General features: G+C 44.1%; 1 protein-coding gene and 1 non-coding gene across 3 annotated transcripts in view; one reads left to right on the forward strand and one right to left on the reverse strand.

Annotated features, from left to right (window-relative positions):
* The first annotated feature begins 1,705 nt into the window (after nt 1-1,705).
* SYTL4 (synaptotagmin like 4) overlaps nt 1,706-25,865 on the forward strand; it is a 30,357-nt gene continuing 6,197 nt past the window's right edge. The window contains exons 1-9 of one of the 2 annotated variants that reach the window (XM_075260547.1): nt 1,706-1,778; nt 16,704-16,855; nt 18,223-18,438; nt 18,739-18,854; nt 21,672-21,780; nt 22,644-22,760; nt 24,208-24,334; nt 25,210-25,300; nt 25,392-25,495. In XM_075260547.1, coding sequence (XP_075116648.1) covers nt 16,737-16,855; nt 18,223-18,438; nt 18,739-18,854; nt 21,672-21,780; nt 22,644-22,760; nt 24,208-24,334; nt 25,210-25,300; nt 25,392-25,495 — 999 coding nt within the window. In that variant the 5' untranslated portion in view covers nt 1,706-1,778; nt 16,704-16,736. Of the gene's footprint in view, nt 1,779-16,703; nt 16,856-18,222; nt 18,439-18,738; nt 18,855-21,671; nt 21,781-22,643; nt 22,761-24,204; nt 24,335-25,209; nt 25,301-25,391; nt 25,496-25,865 lie in introns of both variants that reach the window. The other variant, XM_075260546.1, reaches the window with a different exon arrangement.
* TRNAV-UAC (transfer RNA valine (anticodon UAC)) lies at nt 10,548-10,620 on the reverse strand. The gene has a single exon. It is a non-coding gene; the product is annotated as a tRNA-Val (tRNA).

The following is a 25,865-nucleotide window of genomic DNA, read 5'->3' on the forward strand; positions in this document are numbered from 1 at the left end:
CTCTGGAGACATCAGAGAACTTCCTTACTAGATCTTCCTTAATAAAAGTGACTTTGCTCAAATTTTTCTTGCAAAAAATAAAAAATCCCCCCAAACCAATGACTGTCAGCAGCTGTACTATAGGTCTGATAATGGACCGTCCTGAGACCATGGAAGCAGCAGGACAGAGGACAGCCTGACCGGTGCAGATCTTTGCTGACAGTGACTCTCTCCGTATCTGTGGTAAGTGCGTGTTCACATTCATTAATGAAGAAGAGAACCCACAGCGACAATTACCAGCGCCACCTGCACATTCATGTCTCATTACCGCCATACCGCCATCATATTATCAGTATCTAGGTGCAGAATTATCCGTAACCAGGAGATGAAAGAATCCATTAGCATGACTAACACGGCGGGCTAGGAGATTATTACACAGGAACAGCGCTATCTGGCAGCGTAGGAGCAACATATGAATACGTCTCTATATATTGTATCTGATTAGTACCAACAATACTCCAGTGCCAGATGACCTGTATACAGGGCCAGGCTTGGGGGCTCCCCTATAATATTCACTCTGAGGGTAGGGTTCGCTGCCTCTAATATATCTGTCCCAGGAGACCTCCCAGTAGGCTGCTGACTCGCTCTTGCCCCAAACTAGGACCCTCTTTGGTCTGAGAGCCACAGATATGCACCAGGCAGCGAGTCTTGTCAGAGGGGGCCTGGAGGTGGTTCTTCCCAATATAAAGATACCACTATTATAAATGATACATTACCATTGGGGGCCTGGTACAGTTTTTGCCTGGCATTGTGACACATTGTATCTGATTTATTGACCTCAGGTCCTACATTTCATTTCCAAGCCACCTCCCTGTGAGCAGTGAAGCCAGCAAAAAAAAAACAAAAAACATCACAGCGGCACATGACCTTGGATGTGGGAGGGATTTATTCTCTGTGATTTTATTGCTGAAGAGAGTGGGGGGGGGGCGCACACAGAGAGTGGGAGCAGGCAGATGAATCCTGGGAAATGTAGTCTGTCCACAGATTCACCAAATGTAAATAACAGTCCTACAAGGAGCAGCAAGTAAAATAAAGCCAAGCAAAGGCTGTGAAAGGGAGCAGAAAGGTACTTTGTGATCTACTTTCCTGTCCGCATGATTCGTGCAGACACGGAGCAGACAACACACAGACTCCATTATAGTCTATGGGGTCCGTTTGCTTTCACTGCACACCACTTGCCAGTGCTTCAGTAGTCCATTTGGGGGGTCCCCATGTGCACTCCCCGAATAGAATACCGAATGCTGAGGATAAGAAATACTGAGGATTTCACTGCTATTTTTTTATTTTTTTTTATTTTTTAAAGGCAAAATGCAGGAGCCAGTGCGCCCTCAATGCTTCATGTATACAGAATGACCTATAGTTACCCCTTTATGTCCTATTTAGGGTCAGGCTCGGTGACCTTTGCCCTACATAATAAAACACTACAATAACCAGCCCATCACATTCTGCAAATATTTAGTAATTGGCCTGAAATTCTCTCTCTTTTCATCAAATCCTACTTGTTTGTTCTTTCTTTTCTGGTTTTCTAGCCGGTGGCAGGATACTGAGCCGTTGTTGCAGCTCTCGGAGAATTGGAGCGCGGTCCCTTTAAGAGTTGCTGCCTCTCCCTGAGTCCTTGCTGCAGCTGCTCCAGTGAAAGTTTCTGATCTGAGTCTGTGTCACTCTCTCCTGTCTGTTGTGGACACTGGATCTTGGATTCCTTCCTCCCCGCAGACGCCTGAGACCCTCCAGCAGGACAGGTGAGTCCCAGGACCCCTGAAATATTACACAGGGGGTGTTTTTGGGTTACACAATAGGGTGTCCAAACTTTTGCAGGCAGGTGTTGTCCCCTGAGCCGCCGCCACCTGTTTCCTGGTCACTTCTTTTCCATATCTCTCTTGGTGTTGCTTTCTCCATTGCTCTCAGTGTTTGTTTTTGTGATTTTTATATTTATTTACATTGTATCTTTTTCTGTATTTTTGTTGCTGTTTTGAGGATTATAAATCTGCATTTCCAGCACATTAACCCCGAGCGGACCATCTGATAGATTTACTGAATGGATCTGCTGTCTGTGACATGTAGCAGAGCCGAACCTCAAAGTAACCGGCGGCCACATATTTAAAAGCACTCGGACCCTATCCATAGACTTCTCTGATCTTACTACTGTATCAGTCATACACACGGATGTGAATGTTTGGAGAGGTTTTTTGCACTGGAGACATTTAAGACAAAGCTCTGATTTAGGGATTTGTCGGTCATCCAGCCCCACTTAATGTCAGATAATGGGGAACACTAGAGTGCGTGCAGGTACCCAGCAGATACTTTTTAAGAATTATGTCCCTTTGATAGACTTCCTGGAACGTATGGCCTTGTATCAGCTGCCCGGACTTGTTATCCCTTTGCATTAATCTCTTATAGCTTGTTTTACTTGATTTTCTCTGCTTTAATCTGGGGTTGGACATCCCCCTTTAAATGCCCTATTAGAGGCAGCTGAGGAGGAGAGCAGGGGGTCTCAGGCACCCCTTCCCCCATGTCAAATACTGGTCTTTTATTTCTTTATTGACTTCAGTGGCTGCATACCTCCCCATTGTCCCCACGGTTCCTACTTCTGTCCCTTGTTGCTACTTAAAGGGGTTGTCTGAAACCCGGGCATAATGGATACTGAGTATCAGATTGGTGGTGGTCTGACAGCCGGACCCTGCACAGATCAGCTGATTTAACAGCCAAATGAAACTCCCATTGAAGTGACTGGAGTGGAGTTGCAGTTCCCCGGCGTCTCTGTATACTGTATACTGATTCTGACTCCTTACACTGTATAGTGGTGGTTCTGGGAAATAGGTGTGCATTGATAGTTACCAATCTGTTCCCATTATTCTGTTGCTCTCATCTGTCATGGAACGAGAGTGAAGGACATTTCTCTATGTAATTCTCCACAACCACAAGACTGACCTGAAAATCATCAAAACTGGGGATTTTGTTTCAAAAATTGTGCAAAAAATAAAATGTTGCAATGACCTTATGGGTTTATTGGTCGCTGTTCAGATCTTCCCTTTTTATTTGCTTCCATGGTGTGTGTTTTACAGTGTACTGGGTTAGGCGGGCGCGCTCACGTCAGGGTGTTGTTCTTGAAATGACAAGCCTGGATTATTGTAGCGACACTTCCTGTGAAGAGTTACCTGCTCGGAGCGGATCTCGTGTTGTTACCGGATGATTCACTCTTTCTGCCCCGTTGTTTTTGTTTTTCTGTGTTTTTGGTACATTGCAGATCTGAAACAAGTAACAAGGGTTAATGCCACGCCCCACTGGTTAAAAAATAAAAAAAATATATATATTAGTCCCGTACTTATCTGCTTTATTTAAAAATCTAACCTGCCATCCCCTGCTCTTAAAGGAGCCACGTGTAAATACTGCAGGTGTGGCCGCCTACTGTCCAATGTTATCCCATGACTGTATCTCCTGGTGCTGTATATGTAGTTATGATGTCATATAAAACTGCTTGAGGCCTTAAAGGGATCCTATCATTAGAATCCCTTTTTCTAACTAACATGCAGGAATAGCCTTAAGAAAGGCTATTCTTCTCTTACCTTTAGATGTCTTCTCCGCGCCGCCATTCGGTATATATTCCGTTTTCTGTCTTTATGCAAATGAGTTCTCACGCAGCACTGGGGGCGGTCCTCAGCGCTCAAACTGCCCCAATGCTGCGAGAGAACTCTCCAGCACCGCCTCCATCTTCTTCAGGAACCGACCTCTACGCGTCGTCGTCCGACCTTGCGATCAATCTTCTAAGCATGCGCCTGCTGGCAGAGCCAACTGTACCTGTGCACAGCCATTTTTTTGTCGCCGCTTACGCGAGCTCTTGTAGTAAGCGACCCCAAAAAATGGCCGCGCATAGGTGCAGTTGGCTCTGCCAGAGGCCCGCTGGCAGAGCCGATTGCGCATGCGTAGAAGATTGAAAGCCTGGCCGGAAGACGACGCGTAGAGGCCAGTTCCTGAAGAAGATGGAGGCGGCGCTGGAGAGTTCTCTCGCAGCACTGGGGACGCCTCCAGTGCTGCGCAAGAACTCATTTACATAAAGACAGAAAACGGAATATCTACGGAACAGCGGCGCAGAGAACACATCTAAAGGTAGAAGAAGAATAGTCTTTCTGAAGGCTATTCCTACATGTGAGTTATGACAAAAAGGGATTCTAATGATAGGATCCCTTTAAGGTCTTAAAGGGGTTTTCCAGGAGGAGGAAGGGACATGGATTAAAAATCAATCCTCCTCTTCCCTCGTCCTCTGTTCCAGTATCGGGTCCCCTGTTCTGTTCTCAGCCCACGTATTTAAAGACAATACATAAATGGGTCTCAGCAGGAGAAGGTGAAACTTCATGTATAAGATATTGGTGGAGCTGTACATATAAAGTGAAGTCTTCTGACATGACGGCACAGGCTCTCGTATCAAGACATGTCAGAGATCTTACAACCACCTATAGCTGTCGGCTGTAGCGTCTCATGTCAGGTCTCCCTCATATACAAGGTTATAGAAAAATGTGGATTATTTTTACTTTTGACAGCAAACCTGTCACTGATCCGCTTCCCTGTGTATGAGATCAGGCCTTGTAGCCGAATGCAGAGAGGATTCGGTACATTTTTGCACCCTGTGGCCACTGATGTTCTTCTCAACTTCCTGTTGTTGCTTTTACAAAAAAGTGACATTAATGAATAAAAAAAATCCCAAAGAAGAAATTCTTGCTGTGTGTTCTAGGAGGATTTGTCTTCTTCATTTATGGTGTCTGTGTTCCCTTTAGTTGGTCCATGTCAGAAGAGAAGGCCATCGATGTCCATAGACCTTCACTAGTTGTCGCTGAATGGTTGTTCGGTCATCAGCTATTCTTGTTAATGTCCCCCATATATATGACGGCTCTGTGGAGGGAGGGGAGTCAGCCATTGCCAGACCCTTCCATAGGCCCGATCCTACCCCCGTCCCATCAACATTTAGGGAGAATTGGCCAATCTTGGTAAAATTGGAGTATTTGGTTATATGTAGAATTAGGAGATCCTTTGCTTAGTCAAGACTAAAGGTGGGCGAATCTCCTGAGATTGGTTTTGTATTGGGTGACTTATTCTACTTTGGGGTTTCTTCATAGCCCAGGGAAGGAGAAAAAAAAAAAAGAAAAACATGCAGTCATGACGCTTGGTGTGCCCAACTTTCACCATTCCTAAATCCAAAATCTGTGCTCATTGCAGCCCAATTCCCACCGGTTGTTGGGATGGGCTGAAGAGTTAGTCTGTGTATGGTGGGCCCGAGGGCTGATGTCTCCCCATCTCCAAGGCAAGATAATACATGGGAGGTTCTCCAGAACTGTCTCCATCCAAACATTCGGTTCTGGGGTATCTATACAGCCCTCTTCTCTCGGTGACTTCTTTGTTTCCTAAACACAGTTTCCAGTTACATTGGGCCACGTTCACACTGCCATTCTTTGTTCATTGTTCGTATTTTTATTGCTGTATAAAGTAAAACCTTCCTCTTTGTCTCCATCCTAATCCACGTCAATATCAAAGGGGTTGTCCGGGATTTATAGCAAACTCAGGGGTGGGTGTAAAACAAAAAATTATTCTATAGTCATGGACCCCTTTCCCCCCCTGTGCCTGGACTCAATGAGAGAGAGAGTCACATGACCTCAGTGACATCAGCAGTTGCCGGTGATGTATGTGAGTGATGTCATCGGTCTCTCTCCAGTTACCACTGAGGTCAGTGATTGGTCCCAGCAGTCATGTGAGCGTCTGGACCAGCACGTCCCAATATGGGAGGGAAAGGGAACCACAACTACAAAACCGAGTGAAAAGAGCACCAGGGATCAGGGAGTGTTACGGTTTTGTTTTTTTTTGCTATAATTCATTATTTTTTTTTCATTATTTTGTTTAAGATAGGAAATCTGGTCACTGTCTGCGTTATTTCAAAGGTAGATCTGAATGAGACCAGATACAAAAGGTGTTATCTCTTAATAAGGAAAATAGGAGAAAATTATCTGTCTGTTGCTCTGATCAATATGTGAGCTTTCATATGTTAGGGGCCATTCACACGGAGGAAAATGGTGAGGAATTTGGTGTGGAATTTCAGCACTGAAAAAAAAAAAAAAAAAGCCTCCCATTGACTTCAATGGGAAATGTTTAGAAAAAGGAACCCACTGAAGTCAATGGGAGGCTTTTTTTTTTCAGCGCTGAAATTCCACACCAAATTCCTCCGTGTGAATGGACCCTTAGGCTGGCTTCACAAAGGGTTTTTGGGTCTGGAAACTGAGGAGGAGGCTGCCTCAGTTTCTGGACCAAAAAACAAGTAGCTGCGACTCTGACAGTGCAGTGCACCAGCATCCAGTTGTGCACTCCGCTCCGGATTAGGCCCAAACGCCTCCCGGAAAAAAGACCTGACCGGCTCCTGTTGATTTCAATGGGAGCCGTCTTTTTGGTCAGGATTTTGAGGCACATTCAGCCTCAAAATCCTGACCAAAAAACTACATGTGAACTCAGCCTTAGGAAAAGGCTGTGAGCCGGTCAGGTCTTTTTATCCAGGAGCCATTTCTTCCGCCTCCCGGAAAAAAGAAGCAACATGCTCATTCGCCTTGCAATTCGGCCTGAAGACACTCCCGACTAGACCCATTCATTGGCTTTGCAAATTGCAGCATGTCCGAAACTGCGTTTTTTTTCCCACAAAGTGGGCATGGAATTCACATGAATGAAAATGTCGCAATTTTTCCTGCAGCGTCTCTGCTGCAGGCAAATCGTGGCGTTTACGTCACATGCGGCCTCGGCTTTAGGGTTTTTGGCCGGCCTTCTATAGAGCTTTTATGTCACTGGCACCAGAGTTACCTCTAGGGATAAGGAATTGTAACAATGAGTTGCATCTTCTTAAAGAGACTGTCAACAGAAAATGAACTAAATTTTTTTTTTTTTTTTTAATTTACACATATTTTTTTAAGAATTTTCGATTTTTAACGCCCGGTCATATAACTGTCATGTACACTTCTACAGGAAGCCTCTGAATATGATCTAATGGGGTCATTTACATGACAGGGAACACACTTCCTCCCTATGGGCGTCTTCCTGTATACTTTGGCATCATTTTTATATGCAAATGAGGGGAGACGTTCTTTGAGGGGGGAGGGTGTCTTGACTTGTTATTTGCTTTGTTATTCTGTATTCTCTAGGTGTGGCCTCCTCTATACCCACTGTGCCCCCTGACCCTACATTCAGGTATTCTTAAGGCTAATCCATGACGCCTCTAAAACATTTCCACCAGCAATAAAACCTCCTGTGATCTGAAGCCTGATACTGGGGAGGGTCCCAGGGAGTCCCCTCTGGTGGGGCCGTAATCCATAGCTAGTTTACAGGGACGTTACAATAGCGCGGATGTTTATTGGGCTTCATGTCCACCCACTCAACAATAGTAGAGCAGTAAAGGTGTAGAAGGATAAGCGATGGTGGAAGGCTCGTCTACGATCTCACTTAGTATTTCTGCCCAAATCCACCATCCCATTATTTCCCATTCTGCGTGAATTTCTTGTTTTAGCTGCCCCTCCACTAAAAATAATTGAGGAAATAAACTCTACAGTAAAAACAGCCTTCAGCACAAGTGTGAACATAGCAATATGTCTAGTGTTGGGCCCAAGGGGATGGGGCATATCACAAAGATTCCAAGGACACCTGAGATGTTCCCTGTGTTATGTTCTGCCCCGTCGGACCCTATTCCAGGTACCTGCTTGTTTTATTCCTTTAGGGCACAGATTGGACGCCTGGTGACAATTACACACAAAATGGCCAATATTCAGAAACGCGGGTGCCTATGTGCATTTCTATTGTAGGAGAGGATATAGGTTATACTGTGCAAAAGTTTTAGTTAGTGGTGGGAAAATGCTACAAAGTAAGAAGGATTGCCGAAATAGAAGGGTTAATAGTTTAGTTTTGCCAATCAACAAAACAAAGTAAATGAGGAAAAGGGAAATGTAAATTCCGTCAATATTTGGCATGACCTTTGCCATTTGCCTCCATCAATTCTTCTCAGTACTTGCAGACAGTTTTTGGCAGAACTGGACAGGGAGGTTGTTCCCGCTGCCATCTTGGAGAACTAAGCACAGATCTTCTGTGGATGTTGCTTGCTCCAATCCGTCTGTAAACGCGCGCTCCCATTGAAGTGAATGGGATGTGTTTTGAAGCGCTTGCGTGTACAGGTGTAAATGAGCGGCACGCTTACGCCGTGTGAAGGGGCCTTTACTGTGCTGCATTTTTTTCTGCACCTTGGACGGTTTTTGCTTCTACACCCAGGATGCCTTTCTCTTCTTCTAAGGATTTCTTGCTGTCTAGGCCGCTAGACCTCTGCTCTGGGCAGGTGAGTGTGTTTGAGCCCAGGAATAGTGAATCCTCATCTGCAGCTTTATCTGATTTATTGTCCTGCCTGAATAACCTCAGATGATGTCACCTGAGCCTGCAGGACACGGGCGGGGGCCGGCGAGTAATTACCACGTTCTGCGCACTCACAGCTCTCAGGCCTGGATTTTGGCATCAATCAAGTATAATTATAAGTTTTACACTCGTTGGCAGAAATCTACAAAATCCTCCCTCCCCTCCCCTCCCAGAAGGACAAGGAATTGTAAGACATTATGCAAGATGGTGAGAGCCGACTCCATGGCAGTTTTATGTATTAGCCAAGGGGCACATAGTTTTTGTCTTGTTTATTGGTTGATGCAACAGATAAATGTTGTGCAAATAGTCAATGCATAAAAGTAACCTGGACCCAGGGCAAATTCTGCAATGCCCCTTCCCACCTGACTACCAACTGCGTATCAGTTATAATAGTGGCCTCTTATCATGTGATCTGTAAATTTACTACATCCTGAAATTTTCACCATGCCCACTAAGCCTAATAATAGACTCAACACTTGCCAATTCCTTAGGGGATTTCTTTCCAGCAGTCACCTCATTTATACTGCAGACATAATGACAATAGAAGGTAATACCTGGGTAGATAACACCACTGACCTAGTAGTGGATGCATTAATGACAATAGATGACATCAAAGCTTATCTCCTCCCCCTCCCTGCACAGAGCATGTCTAGAAAACTCTCTTATAGACTTCATTGAGTCTGCTCTGGAAGGCCCTGGCAGGGCACTAGTCCGATAGGTTTGCAGACTATGTACTATAAGCATTTAAAACGCTGGATTTTCTTTCTACAATTGAACTTTTTTGACTTTTTGTTTGAGAATCTGTCTTGAATTCCTCCAGAAGTCGCGGCCACCAGTCTTTTGCATACAGATGTCCTCTCTTTAGCGAGTCTCTGTGTATAAAACAGGATACAAATAAAGTTTAATCCACTACAACCGGTTCCCAGGAAACCGTACAATACAGGGAAATAACTTGGCAGAGGATTCTGTGCAGTGTGTCATGTTTGTCTGGTATATATTTATTCAGTCAGTTACGCACCTTACTGTCTCTGCTGGAAAGAATCTCCTAAAGGCCAATATTACTGGAGGTGACGGGGGAGGGGGGCATGTACACATCCGACATCTTGTAGTGTAGAGACCCGTCTTGACCTCGATACGTTTTATTTGTCTGTAGTTATTGTAAGTGTTCCGGTTGTATGACGTATGGTTGTATTGTAAAGCGGCGCTGTCAAAGCTGGCCATGGGGTCACATAGGAGAGCAAAAATATACAACGGTTTAAAAAAAAATGCAAAAAATATTTCTCTCATTATTTGCTCTAGCTCCACCTTTTGGAGGGTCGCTCCCTATAAATCAATGCCGCCTTCTTTTTTTTTTTTTTTTTTTGTGATCTGGTATTAAAGCAAAACCAAAATATTTCCTCCAAAAGGAAGAGACCGATCCGCAGGCGGATTCCACCATTTGTATAATGGAATGTACCATTATGTACCACGTGACTATGTAATATGAATGGTGCACTTGGGATATGCACCTATAAAATGAATTGTACAAATTCCACAGCGTTAACCGGGGCCCCACCCATAGGATCAGGTAATACATGTCTGGCTGTGCTTCTATAAAGATCAGAACATTTTTTGAAACCCCAAAATAAAATGAATAGATTCAGAAGAACAACAGATACAAAGCAAACAACACAATCCTCTCCCCCCCCCCGCCCCCCCCGAATGCATTCTCTTTATAATTCCTGCACTCAAAAGAAGGCGTAGGCTTGTACTGCAGGGCGTCATGAAATGTGATTACTCTGTGTGTTATGGAGTGGGGGTCTGTCACCCCTACTATTACCTGGTATTTCTGGGGTAGGTGGTGCACATTCACTATCTTTGGGAGGAATTAAATAATATATAGGGTTTCAGCCATTATGGGTTTGTACCACTAGTAATATGCCAATCTTAGTTTCCTATGTGCCAAGTTAGGTTTCATGCAGATGGTTTTAGACAACTTATACATACTACAGCACCAAAAGCCCTTCTACACAAAATATACAGGTAGATATAATACTAACAGCCCGCGAGGGCTTACAATCTATGGGGGAAGGAGAGGGAGAAAAAACATTTGGTTCCACTGGGGCTCGAACCCAGGACCTTCTGCGTGTAAAGCAGACGTGATAACCGCTACACTATGGAACCATCTACAACCAGTGCAGCATATAGTGCCTTAATACAGCACCCAGTAAAGCATGTAGTGCCTTTCTGCAGCGCCCAGTGAAGCATATAGTGCACTTCTACAAAATCCAGTGAAGCATGTAGTGCCCTACTACAGCACCCAGTGAAGCATGTAGTGCCCTACTACAGCACCCAGTGAAGCATGTAGTGCCTTTCTGCAGCATCCAGTGAATCATATAGTGCCCTACTACAGCACCCAGTGAAGCATGTAGTGCCTTTCTGCAGCATCCAGTGAAGCATATAGTGCCCTACTACAGCACCCAGTGAAGCATGTAGTGCCTTTCTGCAGCATCCAGTGAAGCATATAGTGCCCTACTACAGCACCCAGTGAAGCATGTAGTGCCCCTCTACAGCACCCAGTGAAGCATGTAGTGCCCTACTACAGCACCCAGTGAAGCATGTAGTGCCTTTCTGCAGCATCCAGTGAAGCATATAGTGCCCTACTACAGCACCCAGTGAAGCATGTAGTGCCTTTCTGCAGCATCCAGTGAAGCATATAGTGCCCTACTACAGCACCCAGTGAAGCATATAGTGCACTTCTACAAAATCCAGTGCAGCATATAGTGCCCTACAACAGCACTCAGTGAAATCTATAGAGCCCTTCTACAGCACCCAATGAAGCATATAGAGCCCTGCTCTGCCACCCAGTGCAGTGTATAGAGCCCTACTGGTACCTATCAATAGAAAAAAATCCCACTGGATGCGGTACAATGCAGCTGTTCTACTCTAGAAGTATTACTTGTAGCGTACAATACTACTGCAATGCAATGTTGTATGGAGACACCACATAGTATAGAGCCGCTCCACGTGCTTTGGTACAGTCTTTTGCATGTCGCCTTTGGTTCCAGGTTTTGTTGCTTACTTCTCACTATACTGTTGCCGCTGCAATCCTACACTTTAGGTAGTATAGATAATGGGAGATAACTGCTTATGGGTTTCACTAACTTGGGTGGGGCCTTTTCACAATCCGTTCCTAGCCTTTACATTTGAGACTTATTCCCTGAGACCCTGCAGAGAACGATGAGGATGATGATGATGATGATGATAGTGGCTGCTACAATGACCTGGTTTTCCAGAGATACAGTTAGCAGGGCCGGTGACCTCGATTCTCGGCTTAAACAGACCACATGTACAGAGCTCTGAGCATCTCTACACGAGCATGGAGAGCTAAGCTGATGAGATGGACTATTCTGGTTACTTCACAATGGAACGTCAGATATAATGTACAATACAGATTTATGTTCCTGTGGCAGAAAGCCAAAAAAAAAATTGTGTTTCAATAAAGCAATTTCTGTGAGTGCTCTTCTTGCTTCTGGGTAGGAGAAAGAACATGGAGAACTGGGGGAGATTTATGAAGACTTTTATAACATCAGGTTTCATCTCCCCGGCACAGGTGGGACGTCCATCTTGTCTATGGCCCCTGCACTGAAAACTGCTCAAAGCTGGCGGAGATATCCGGGATCATTTATGGTCAAATAGATCATAACTGAGAGGAGACCGCTCGCCCTGGCCAGTCAAAATTCCCATTCAGGAAAGTGGCCAAGACGGTGTAAAAGCAAAAAAGTTGCAAATTTTTGCACATCAATGTGCAGCTTCTTCATGATCTATATAGACGAGGCGCTCCTCGTATTTCATCTATTTTTCATTGATTCATTGTTAGGGGATGTTGAAAAATAAAGAAGACCGCGTCTGTTATGTGATTATCAGAAAATGGATGGCCCTGGGATCAGACGCGTATCAGAAATGGAGCAGCCTAAGGCTTAGTGGGTTTTTGTGTGTGGGTTTTTGTTTTTCATGCAGCGGCCATATGTTAGGAAGTTGTGAATAACCCTTCATACACGTTGCTTCTCTTCCAAGACTGGATATTGATGGCTTAGCCTTAGGACCGGTCGGGGGTCCGAGACCCCGGGGTGCCAACTGATTAGCTGTTTATGCATGATTCACGTTCTGCTTCTTACACTCCACATTGTGCTCCGAGCAGGTAATCGGTGCGATGCTGGGTGCTGGACCCCCACCGATCTGATATTGATCTCACATCCTGAGGCTAAGCCATTAAAGGGGCTCTATAGCTGGGAAAGTCATTTTTAACTAATCACATGCTTGCATAGGCTTTAGAAATACTATTCCACACCTACCTTTAGTATGTAGATTTCCTCAGTGGTTTCATATGTTAATTAGACTGGTGCACGATGCATCATGCAACCCTTTGCTACTGTTTCCTATGGGAGATAATAGCAGAGACGAGTGCTGGCTGGAGGCTCATTCACATATGAATAAAAACGGACTTATTCAGAAACCACTGAGGCAATCTACATACTATAGGTAGGTGTGAAATAGACTTTCTAAAGCCTATGCAAGGGTGGGATTAGTTAAAAATGACTTTTGCCAGTGATAGAGCCCCCTTTAAAGGGATTTTCTGTGTTTTTTGATATTAATGACCTGACTTTGAGTTATATAATCCATATCGGATCGGGGATGTTCGCAAACACCCTGACGGATTAGTTGATACGCAGAGCTGCCATCTCCATTATCAGAAGGCTCCATCCACTGTGTATTTGACAATCCCGATTTACTGCAACTCTGTTCCCATGTAGGAGTTTTAGGACATCCCCTCACATCTTAGATGATGGTTTTGAAAACTTTCATGTTTTTTGGGCACCTGAATTTGATCTGCGCCCTCCTACTTCTCAGTGTTGGTGTTTGCCTTACATGTTCACACTCTTTCCTATTTCTCGCACTGCATATCTCTATCTTTGTGTTAGTTGACTCGTGGCCTTGTACAAGTTCTGGAGGAATGAGGTCAAACCAGTATGGGAAGATCTCACGGTCACTCTCCATGATGAATGGCTGTCACACAATGCCGGGTGACGTGAAGTAGGTTGTATTGTAGGGGTAGAAAACCCTTGTAAATGATTGTATTTGCTCCAATAAACACGCTGTATGAGTCACGTAGAGGAGGCTTCTGGTCATTTCAGCTTCTCATGGGAGCTTTGGCTTGTTTTGCAAATCCGAAGGGAAACCAAGAAGATCGTAAGTCTTTGACACCAAATATTAAAGGCGTCACTTGTTCAGTATCTTACTTCTACATTGTCCAGCTCTTAAACCCTGAAAATGTATCTGGAAATGCACCAGGGGAACGCCATTGGCTCTCCCATCTTTATGGTACATGGCTCGCTGGCAGATCTGACTTTAATACTTTTCAGCATTTATTGCTTTCTCTGCATTTACACAATACAGTCAGTCGAAACGTTTCAGATCCCGACTACAGTTTCCTATAAATGTCCCTGGCCGCCTTCCTGTTCTCCGGTCTTTTCTCCCCTGGCATGTCGCTGTGAGCAGGTGGAGCTGCTTTATCAGTTTTTCAGTGATAAGGTCTCGGTGACAGCTGTGTTTGTGCCCAAACTATATTTGCTTGTGTCCGGGTCTGCGTCACGATGTAATCACTACGTTCTATATACTATTGTGGGTGGGGAATATTACTGAAAATCCATTTATACAGTGCCCACCAGACGCCATATTGAATATGTGAGCTCTTAAGCTCCCTCTAGTGGTGGCTGCAGATGGGCAATTTATCATGTAGCTCTGACTATGTAGGGAATTTGAGCTCTGTATTGGAGAAATAAAGCACCAACCACTGGGTAGCGCTGACATTTATTAGTGATACGTTACGTGACCATTGAGGCCAGTGGTCACATGACACTGCATCTCCAGACTGGGCAGTCCATGGAATGGAGGGAACTGGGGATGCACCACTGAAAACCAGGACCAGGGGTGGGCGAGTTCCATTCCTTTTCATGAATTTTAATGTGTTGTGAAACCCCTTTGTCATAAACACCTTTAAATCCAGCAACTATACAATTTTTTTTTTTTTTCTTCACTGAATTTTGTTACGTATTGTGAGTCCTTTTTTTCTTTGCAAGAATTTTTTTGCAAAGTTGTGGTAAAACTCGATTTTCTAAAAATAGTTGCAAAAACACAACCCGATCTCCACATAAACGCAGTCCGTGTGCTGTGGCGGCCGCTGTGATATCTTTGCCTTTGCCAAAATGATTAAGTGTCTGCACGAGATGTGACTACACCCAGGCAGTGTCAATAAAGCTTTGTTACCAGGGCAACCTGGTACTGAGCAAAAACAGGAAAACTTTCAGGTGTTTGCTTAGCTTCGTGTCCTGAGATTTCGGACATCAGTTCCTTGGGCTGGGTTTTCTCTTTTTCTTTCGATGATGAGTTGTAGGAAATTTGAAATATTGTGACAAAAAAATGAGACAAATTTGTCAAAGTGAAAGCATAAGTTAAGTCTCTTTATTTCATAAATCTATAGTACAGTCAAAGATTAAAGGTATCCTGTCATTAAAACTACCACGTAGGAATAGCCTTAAGTAAGGCTATTCCTCTCCTACCTTTAGATGTTTTCTCTGGGCCACCGTTTGGTATAAATCCTGGTTTTCGTCGGTATGCAAATGAGTTCTCTCGCAGCACTAGGGGCGTCCCCAATGCTGCGAGAGAACTCTCCAGCGCCGCCTCCATCTTCTTCAGGAACGGGTCGTCTTCACGTTTTCTTCCGGCGGTGGCTTCAAACTTCTAGGCCTTGGGCCTAGGGCAAAGCCAACTACGCATGCCCGCCAGCCACAAGAAAATGGCCACTTACACAGTATTCAAGCGGCCATTTTCTTGTGGCCGGCAGGCATGCGCCATCGGCTGCCCGAGGCCTAGAAGTTTGAAGCCACCGCAGGAAGAAGACGCGTAGGACAGTGGTGTAACTAGGAATGGCGGGGCCCCGAGCGAACTTTTGGCATGCCCCCCCTACCCCCAACTTTTAACCGACACCGACGTCAAAGACCTTGACCGGCCCCCTCCTCCGCACTCTATTATGTCCCTTAGTGGCCCCTGCACACAGTATTATGTCCCTTAGTGGCCCCTGCACACAGTATTATCCCCCATAGTGGATCCTGCACACAGTATTCTAGCCCATAGTGGACACCCAGAAACAATTATTACACTCTGGGGTCTTTTCAGACCCCACAGTATAATAATCGGAGACTCGGGGGAATAAAAACATAAAAAATTACTGTTATTTATCTGTCTCCCGGCTCCTACGCTGTCTTCTCCGCTGCCGTCCTTCTGAAATGACGTCAGACATCACATGACCCGGGACGCAGGCCGGGTGCATGTGACGTCAGAGACATGTCACATGTCAGAGACGTCACACAACTAGGAAGGAGGCCTGGCAGGATCGTGGAGAGGTAAGTAACAGTGTTTTTTATGTTTCTTACCTCTCCCGGGCCTCCGATCATTATACTCGGGGGTCTGCAAAGACCCCCCGAGTATAATGATAGTATTTGTGGGGCCCGCAGTATCACTTACCAATCTCGGCCCAGCCAGGATCAGCAAGTGAATAGGGCTCATAACGGCCTATTAAAAAAAAAAAAAAAAAAAAAAAAAAAAAACCCACAGCGGTACCGGGAGTCACCAGGCTCCCTAATGGCCCGGGCTCTGCTGCAGCCGCTTCTGCTGCCTCTACGGTAGTTACGCCCCTGGCGTAGGAGAAGAATAGCCTTTCTTAAGGCTATTCCTAAGCGGTAGGCAGAAAAAAATTGAGTTTTAATGATAAGATCCTTTTTAAGAGGAAAAAAAAAAACAAAAAACCTTTGTAATGGATTTTTGCCGCCTTCTGCCACTGATCAAATCTGTACAATAGAAGTCTATGGAGAAAGAGGAGAGCTTCTCAAAGCAAAGAGACATCTTTACTATACAGGGACCGTTTTCTTTAACAACACAGCCAGGTTATTGAGAATAGGTCAAGAAAGATAACACCTAAAATATTTCACTGACCGCAGGCATCACAAGTCCTGACGCCCTGCCCCCAGTGCACCAATTGAAACATTTGCATAAGGCTTCATAGCTGTTCTTTTATTCTAAATCTACAGAAGTGACATAAGAAGGTCTGAGGTTTGTCAGTGTAATGTCTCTGTAACACACTGGAGAGGATGTGGACTCTGGCCGATCTATAAACCTAATATTATTTCCCTTCCTATTCTTCTGTCCAGGCTGTTCTGCATGGTGTGAACTGAGGAGCAACCATGACACAGAATCCAGAAATGGTAAATCTGTCCTATCTGTCCGAGACAGAAAAAGATTTCATCCTGCAAGTCCTACAGAGAGATGAAGAACTGCGCAAAGCGGAAGATCGGCGGATTAGGTGAGGGAGGAGTTGACGACGCTCTGACCTGCGATATGATTATCAATACGCTTTCTTGGCTTTCCTATGAAACCTAATGACAAAGCCTATGGAAGTCGTGATGATAAATGCTGGTTGTTACCCGATATCTAAAAAATAGCTGACAATCCCGTCTTGGACAGTTTAGGATTCCAGGGCTTTATATTGGTGATGCTTTGTTATATAAAGTGGTAAAGGCTACCTAAAATTTTATACTTGCTTTTTTTATAGCACAGGTAAACTTTGTAATATATTTTATGGAAGACTCTCAAGTTTTTTTGTTTTTTTTTATAATATATTTTATTAATAAAAAGTGAAGCTTTCTTCACTTATTTATCTCCATTTGCCCCAGATTAAGTCCATATACAGAGGGGTTTTTTCAGTTCTATTTAGCAGACAATAGAAGTCTATGGAGAAAAAAGGGGAGATAAAGAATCCCTCGGCTCTATACAGTGACCGTTTTAGTTTATAGTAAGTCGTCCAGCCTTATTTTAACAAAAATGACTCCCTACATGTTGTAGAAGACAGTTCTCTGCCCTCTATCTTCCCTCTCTCACTCCCCTCTTCATAGACTTCATTGTAAACTGATCGGTCTGTGTATGGACGTCTGTTTACAGATCAGATCAGGGAATGGAGGGTGAGAAAAGAGGAAAGTTTTATAACTTTAGGTACACTTTAAAGCAGGTAAGTACTTAGAATAGAGAAAGACTTTGCAGCGATGACAGCTTCTTCTCCTTAAGGGGTTATTAATTGATGACTTATCCTTCAGGATAGAAAATCAAATGCTGATCAGTGTGGGTACAACACCCAGCACAACCATGAATCAGTAGTTTGGAGCAGCATCGGTACTCCCCGAGCACGGCTTCTGCTTCACAGGCCACGTGACGTCATGGGCTGAGCTGCAGTACCAGTACCCACCACTATATAATCTACAGTGCTTCAGCCACTTCAAACGTGATTGTTGGGGGTCTGACACACAGGACCTCAGCCAATCTTTTATTGATGATGGATAGGTCATCAATTATTAAGCCTGGGAAACCCCTCTTAAAGACAGATTTATAATGTACCTGCAGCTACCACTAGGGGGAGCTCACTGTATACAGTTTTACAGATCTCCTGTAGACTACAATCCTAGCTATATACTTACACCTCCTAATGGTGGTTGAATTTTATCAGAATATTAAGATAAGTAGCAGCCCAACTTTGGGAAGGGCAGCCCATTCTGGTATATACCATAACTTCAGTGTATGTTTGGGGAAAAGTTCTATATAATATGAATGAATATGGACAGATGGAGATACAATATTATGAGTGAATTTGTGTCAATGCTGAGTTATTTTTTTCAATAGGAGATTAAAGAATGAACTTTTGGATATAAGAAGAAAAGGTGCAAAAAGAGGGAGCCAGCGTTACAGCGAGCGAGCCTGCGCCCGCTGTCAGCAGAATGTGGGGCGCTTGGTCCCCAGAACAAATACTTGTCGAAGCTGCAACCACCTGGTGTGCAAAGACTGCCGAACGGAGACCGCAACTGGAGGATGGAAGTGCAACGTCTGCATGAAGGAGGCGTGAGTAACACATACATGACAGCAGGGGGTGGTTAGGACCCTTGAAATGCACCAAACCTTTTAACTGGACAGATGCTCGAACACAGATGATTCTTCTATTAAAGGGGTTCTACACTTTGGACAATCCCGACTTATTAAGCCAATAACAGAGTATCCCGCTATTGTGACCACTAGTGATCAGCTCTACTCAGTAGGGACTGCCCGCATTCTCATCCAATAACTCTGACATCTGACTATCCTGCAAGTTTTCCTGTGTACATATATAGAATATAACGTGTAATGTCTTCTTAATGCTTGCAGGGAGCTGAAGAAATCTACAGGAGATTGGTTTTATGATCAGAGGGTCAATCGTTTCGCTAACAGACTGGGCAGTGATTTAGTGAGGATATCGCTACGCCGTAAACCTCAGGGTTCAGGTAGGCTTGATTCTACACCTACAAAGCTCTATACCTTCAGCACCGAAGTTTACCTTCAGGAGAGCCAGAACGCTTAAAAGTATATTAGCTCCGAGTAGGTTGAGGCCCTTTAGAAAACAATCACGCTCTACCTTGGCCAATTCGCCCACACAGACGGGCAGCTACCGTTGTAACAAGAGACGGTGTAAATGCTGTTTATCTATCTCTAATGGGGTAAAACAAGTTACAAGTAAAGTTACAAAAGAAACCTTTACTATCCCTAACCATCTGAACTGTGCATCCTCTTATATAGTATATCTTTTAGAATGCCCTTGTGGGCTCCAGTATATTGGCCGCACCACTATGCCCCTAAGAAATAGGTTGAACAAACACCGTTCAAATGTGGCGAATGGCTATATGAAACATAGCGTATCGAGACATGCGGCCAGACATCATAATAGTAGCTTTATTGGCTTCAAAGTTACCCCTATAGACTTTATTCCTACTCATGTTAATGACAGATTTGGGGTTCTTAAAAAGAGGGAAATCTTTTGGATTTATAAGTTTGATTGCCTGGTGCCTAAGGGGTTAAATGAAATGCTGGAGGATGTTACTAGATAAAGTTCAGCATTGCCATAATCCAGCCCCTACCATCTCTCGGGTTGAGGTTAATTTTAATTTTAATTTTAAATTTATACTCTTCTAATTATTATTTTTGGTTCATTAGTCACTTTTCAGCTAATTTTTAGCTTGGTTTACTTAATCTTATATAGTTTTATTATCATGTTAATAGCACCAATTAGATATGGGTCTCCTAGCTGCTCCCAACAGGTTCTGACTACTGCCATCATCTCTTATAGGATATTTCCTGTTGAGGCTTGCATAGGAGTGTTTTATGTATTATTGTTTTTGCTCAGTGTTTTTGCCTATGGGGAAATTTTTTTTATGTTTTTAAGATGCAGGTTTTAAGTTGTTAAATATAGATGTCATCCGTCCTAGGGAGTATGATGGGAATTGAACTCGGGTCGCTGGTATTCTATGCGACCCGATAACTGTGTTCCTAACTGACCGCACTATGTATCGGACTCATAAGCCCGCGCATGCGCAGTTGCCCGATACTTGACGCCGGGATGTGTTACACTGGCAACGTGGTCACGGGCTTCCTGCCGTGTGATGTCACTTCCTGCCGCTTATTGTATAAATAATCAACCTACTGTTGCTTTCCTCAAGCACTAACCCTTAACTAGGGAAGGTAAGCACAGAGGCTGGTTTTCCCACTTACTTGTCATGTATTCTTGTTATGTTTTTATATCCTCCCATCAGAACCATTAGGATTTATGGTGAAGTAGGATTTGAGTGACTCCCCTGGCACTTTATTTAGTGCTTGAGGGATTTTTTACAACATGGCCTGATCTGTATGTTTTATCTATAGTGAGCTATTTATGTTCACCTACAAGTTGAATAATGTTTTAGATTGCAATGATTATCATCTCTCCTATTTGTGTTGTGTTAGTAAGGTTTATTTCATTTAGCAGTTCTATTCTATGTGATTATTCACACATCTAATGAGACTGTTAGAATTCTCTTAGCTTAGTCCATAAGTGTAGCAACTTACTGGACCTTATCATGATATCCTTAGCCTTTGTATAACTGGATATTTTAACTATTTATCTAAATTTTGAAGTATTTATTGTTGTTCTGGATGTTGTTGTTAATTTTAAGGTTGATCATATGCACTTGAGAAAGAGCAGTATGCTCGAAACGCGTTGTGCGAAATAAAGTCTTTTCATTGTACCTGGGCGAGCGCGGTTTTCCTTTCATCTTCCATAAGGAGGACGGTCCCTCTTTCGCTTCATATTCTCCCAATAGGTGGCTCTGGGGAACTAACTTGCATTTCTTTTCCCACATTTCCCAGTTGTAACATATTTGGCCTCCCTACACATGAAGCGTTGCCCTCCACAATCCTCCTTACTGTAGGGACCGGCGCCTCTTACAAGGAGATCCAGTGGTGAAACTTCCATTTTTATAGGGCATGTTCCACCAGTGTAGCCCCTTTCCATATGTCTTATAGGACGTTTGGGTTCCCTAGGGCAGTGGTCCCTAACCATTAGCTCAGGAGCCATGTGTGGTTCACAACCCCCTTATGTGTGGCTCGCCATGGAAGCCCTAGGTTATGGCCTTAAACGCTGGTTATAACGTGACATAAAGGCCGGCAATATTGAATATATATCCAAACCTCTTGGCAGTGTCCATTTAGATGAAATAATAGAACGCTACAAATGTTAGAAATTTCAGAATTTATTTCTCCAAATTTACTTCAGTCCCCAAAGTAGAATAGGTATAAGCCATATACTCTCCTGGCCTCACCTCTTCTGGGTATCCTTGTGGTGTTTGGCGGTTCCCCGGCGTCGTCTTCCATCCTGTGGCTGACATCACACACCACTGGTCTCAGTGGTTACATGGGGGAACCCCAACATCATGACATCCGCGCACCCCATGTGACCGCTCAGACCCAATCACAGGGCTCAGCATTTGCCCCAGGAATTGTGACGTCAGTCAGATTCTGTAAGAGGACACTGGAGGACCTCAAGATGCCATTAAGATGCCCAGGAGAGGTGAGGCAATGTGTCTATGTTTACTCACCTCCCCTGGGCCTCCATTTATTATACTTTGTAGTCTGAAATTTCATGTTTGGGTTAGTCCATAAACTTTGAATGAGATGAGTAATGGGTTAAACCACAAAATGTATTTCTGACTTATGTAGGTGGGGAGAGGGGTAAAACATCATTGTGATTCCTACATGAGGTTTCATATAATCTACAATCTTCATATTCACAGTCAATAAGCGAGAGACGACTGCACAGACATTGCTGGAATATTCCCAGATAAATGATCAGAAGGCAAAGAAAGGACAAAGGAGTCCACAGGAGAGAATGAAGGCGTCTGGGTAAATAGATTCCGAAATTCTGGCAATGGGTGATGGCCGCCATCCTGACACAACCTGGCTGCTCAAAATCTGCTGATCAACATGACTGGAGATTTGTAGATTCTCAGCTGCTAAGTTATAAGGTTATCCAGGGATGTAACTAAAGGCTCCTTGGCCCTGGTGTAAAAGCTCAGTTTGGGGCTCCTGCGTAACTTTGCATAACAGTCATCCATGTCCCATCCGTACATTTTGGTCGTGTTTACATTTCTCTTTCCTCTATCCGGCCCAGACCACCATGAAGACTTGTTCACATGTCTTTGCGCACAAGCTTACCATTATTGCCATCCCATCAATGCCCCCTTGTGTGCCACACCTCCCCCTGTGGAATCCCTCGTATGCTGTTGGCCAATTGCTATTTTTGCCATTAAAACAGTAGTTCTCCTTTCTGACAGTGGAAGGCAGTGTATCCTAAATCTCCTCACTCCAGTGCACCAGAGAGCAGGGGGAATACATTGACGATTCACAGACTGAGCTTTCTTGGTAAAGTGGTATAACTAGCCCTAGAATGGTGGACACCGCTATGATCACTGCAACCTCTGTAGTTACACCAGTCTGGTCATCATCTTCATTATTAAAGGGCAACTCCAGCAGAAAGAGTTTATAATTATTTGCTAAAGATTCCCTCAGAGCTCCTCCGTCACCAGCTTGTAACCATGTCACCCTCACAGAATGTAGTGTAGATGTATCCAGTCGCTGCCTTAACCATGTATCTAAATAGCATAACCAAAAGAGACCAACCCGGGGTCCAGCACCTTGTGCCCTGATATTTACCGCCCCCCCCCCTTCTGTGCCCCTGGGTAAAGGCTCCTCCTATTCCATTGCAGTGCAGTGAGTGGATCTCCAGACCTAAGAGACCAGAGAAGTGACACAGAATCCACCGAGCAGATGAGCATCAACAGTTACAAGATGGACTCCAAGAAAAGCACGCCCACCTTGTCCAGGTGACTATGTCCTATCTCATAGTTGGGGTGTGCAGAAATAATCAAAGAAAATAAATCTGTTAATAATTCTTATAAAATCTTATCAACGATCTGAGATCTGCACTGAACGTGGAGAGGGGCCCTGCACAACAGGTGGGACGGTTGTATAGGCGAATGTCCGATGCCCAAAAAGTATCTGCTATGGGTCTTACCCTAATTCATAGCACCAATTTTTTTTTGCAATTTTATATTGATGTTGGAAGTCACCAGGGCGAGGTTTGTATGATGGCATCTAGGATGAGGGACATCTTGTGTTACACAATGAGATATGGACCACTGGCTTTTACTTTGGTAGGAGATATTTTGCCAAAAAAAAAAAAAAACTTGCAGGTTAACGGGTGATGCAGATCGGCAGTGTAAAGTAGGGTGGGGTGACCGTCGAAAAAATATTGTGGCTGCCCTTCTGGGATTTTGGCCGCACCCCTTCCTCCAAAGAATACACCTCTGAGCGGATTGAAAGCCGCGGTCATCTTATCTAATTTCTTGGAGCTTGTCACACTAGTCCCAGTCGAATCTCGGACCTTAATGCCAGCCAGTATTCTTAGGATAACCTTAGGATAACCTTTCGCTGCTTGTCTAGACAAATTCAGCTTCGGGATTACTGGTGAAAAGCGTTGTTTACACAAAGGGCAGGAATATTTCAGTAGTCGCCCTCGGCTCTCACCTATATTAGTCATAATCGGATGGAACGAGGGATGGCGCTTGGCATGTCGCAGACTCTACCAGACAATTACAGGACTCTCTCAACTCGAAGGATTCAGCAGAATGGACCAAGAAAAAAAATATTTTGACAAATTGGGCAGTCTTCATAGGCCCCCATTAAGTGACCTTAGGAGAATGGAGTGGAGTATAATCTTCACTACCCTGGACCACCAGGGACTTAAAGAGGACCATTCACCAACAATGTCAACTCTTTGCATCCTCTAATAGGCGCTGTTTACCAATTCTGATGCAGTTAGGTAATTTTTTTTCTAGCCCCCACCATTCCTGAGTAACCAGTGCGGTTAATTTCAGCACGCAATATGCTAATTAGGATCTCACCTGTCAGGTGGGTGGTCCTGGGCTGGATCAGACAAACAGAGACCACCCATTAGACAGTATAGAGCCTAATCGGCACATTGGATGCTAAAGCTAAGCACCAATGGCTCAGGAATGGTGGGGATAGAGAAAAAATTCCAACTGTAGAAGGTGGTGAAAGGTCCTCTTTAATCATGATCTCTATCACTGTTTAGAAATCCTAGATCTTTATCATTTGAGCGCTGAATTGCATTATTATGTTTGCGTTGCATGATGGAACTATTATTTGGGATTGTATTTTTGCACTTTGTCTTTACACCAGTCGTGTCATCAGGAATTTGTCAGTGATGAAAAAAGTAGAGAATTAAACATTTTGATTGTGTTTAAGGAGGAGTTCTATAGAGAAGATTAGCTCATCGCCAGAAGGAAAAAAGATCTATGGACCCAGCGGGGCCAAACTGGACACTCTGACTGTTCCCGTCCGGTCAAGGGATTATCACCACTCAGATTCGGAAGGGGTAGGTTTATAATATTAAATATTTCAGAAAATACTATCAATGAATCCAAATTTGCCATTAAGTGGAGCCAAGGATTGTGGGAAATAACCTCCGACCTCGATCCCGCGGGAAAAGATGGGAATCTGAAACTGATCTTTTCCGATCCCGATCGTCCAACCCTAACTGTGCTACTTTTAAAGGGGTTATGTGATGTATATTTTTTTCAGTGCATTTAGGGTACCATATAAGATTACTTATTGTATAGTGCCCTGATAATAAGTTTACAGAGTGTGGGGGGTGGAAGAGACTTGTTCCTTAAAGGGATTCTACCATTAAACTTTTTTTTTTTTTTGTGTGTGGATGAGACGTCGGAATAGCCTTTAGAAACGCTATTCGTCTCTTACCTTTAGACGTGGTCTCTGCCGCGCCGTTCCTCAGAAATACCAGTCTTTACTGGTATGCAAATGAGTTCTCTCGCAGCAATGGGGGTGTACCCCAAAACTCAAACAGCGATGAGAGCGTCCCCACTGCTGCCAGAGAAGTGTCTCCAAGCGCCACCTCCTTCTTCGTCTGCCTCGTCATGTTCAATGTCTTCTTTCAGCACAGGCTCGTAACCTAGCAGAGCCGAATGCGCAGGCACACAGGCCACGGGAAAATGGCCGCTAAAAATACTGTGCAAGCGGCCATTTTCCCGTGACCTGTGCATCTGCGCAGTCTGCTCTGCTAGAAGTTACAAGCCTGCGCTAAAACACATTGAAGATGACGCGGGTATAATAAATATGGCCTTGTGAAGGCTATCTGAGTGATGGAAGCCACTCCATCCAGGGATCCAGGCTCTCTTCCACGTAGGGTGACCTACACCCCTAATGTTCTTATGCCTTATCTTTTTACTTCAGGAACCACGTTTAGGTAACCGCAGTGCCAGCTCTGCAGATGAGAGCGAGGCTATTTTTAAGAAGAATCCCCGAAGACACCTAAAACCATCAGGTAGAGCAATAAGTGTCTTCCTCCTCATTGTAAGTGCAAACATGGAGTCCTCCTGAAACTCGCTACATAATCATTCTGTTCTGTGATTCAGACTATAGTAAATCCGTGATAGATTTACGCCCTGAAGAAAAGCCGGGGGAAGTAAACACGTTGGGCGATCGGAGCAAGTCGGTTCCTAAACTTACTACTGAGATGGTACGTATATATGATATCAAATACTGAGTAAGTTCTGTACTACAATCCCATAGTAAAGTTCTATAATAGTGCACATATCCCTCCACCCCAAATAAGTGAACCCGTTCTGCACCGCATTAGACCATAGAGGCAAATGGAATTGTGTTATATCCTAATAGTCGTCAGATGTTTCAATGTCTGCTGCAGTAATAGGACGGCATCATCAGAAAATGACCTATTTTTTTTTCTTTCGATTTTTAAAAATGTTCTATCTATATTTATATACATTTCCATAAATGCTGCAGTTATGACTCTGACCACTAAGCCAAATTACACGCTGAGACTTCTTGTGTTCTGCAGGAGATTTCTTTGCAGCGGTCACCTCACTTAC

This window comes from Leptodactylus fuscus, chromosome 11, assembly GCF_031893055.1.
Source record: "Leptodactylus fuscus isolate aLepFus1 chromosome 11, aLepFus1.hap2, whole genome shotgun sequence".
NCBI lineage: Eukaryota > Metazoa > Chordata > Amphibia > Anura > Leptodactylidae > Leptodactylus > Leptodactylus fuscus.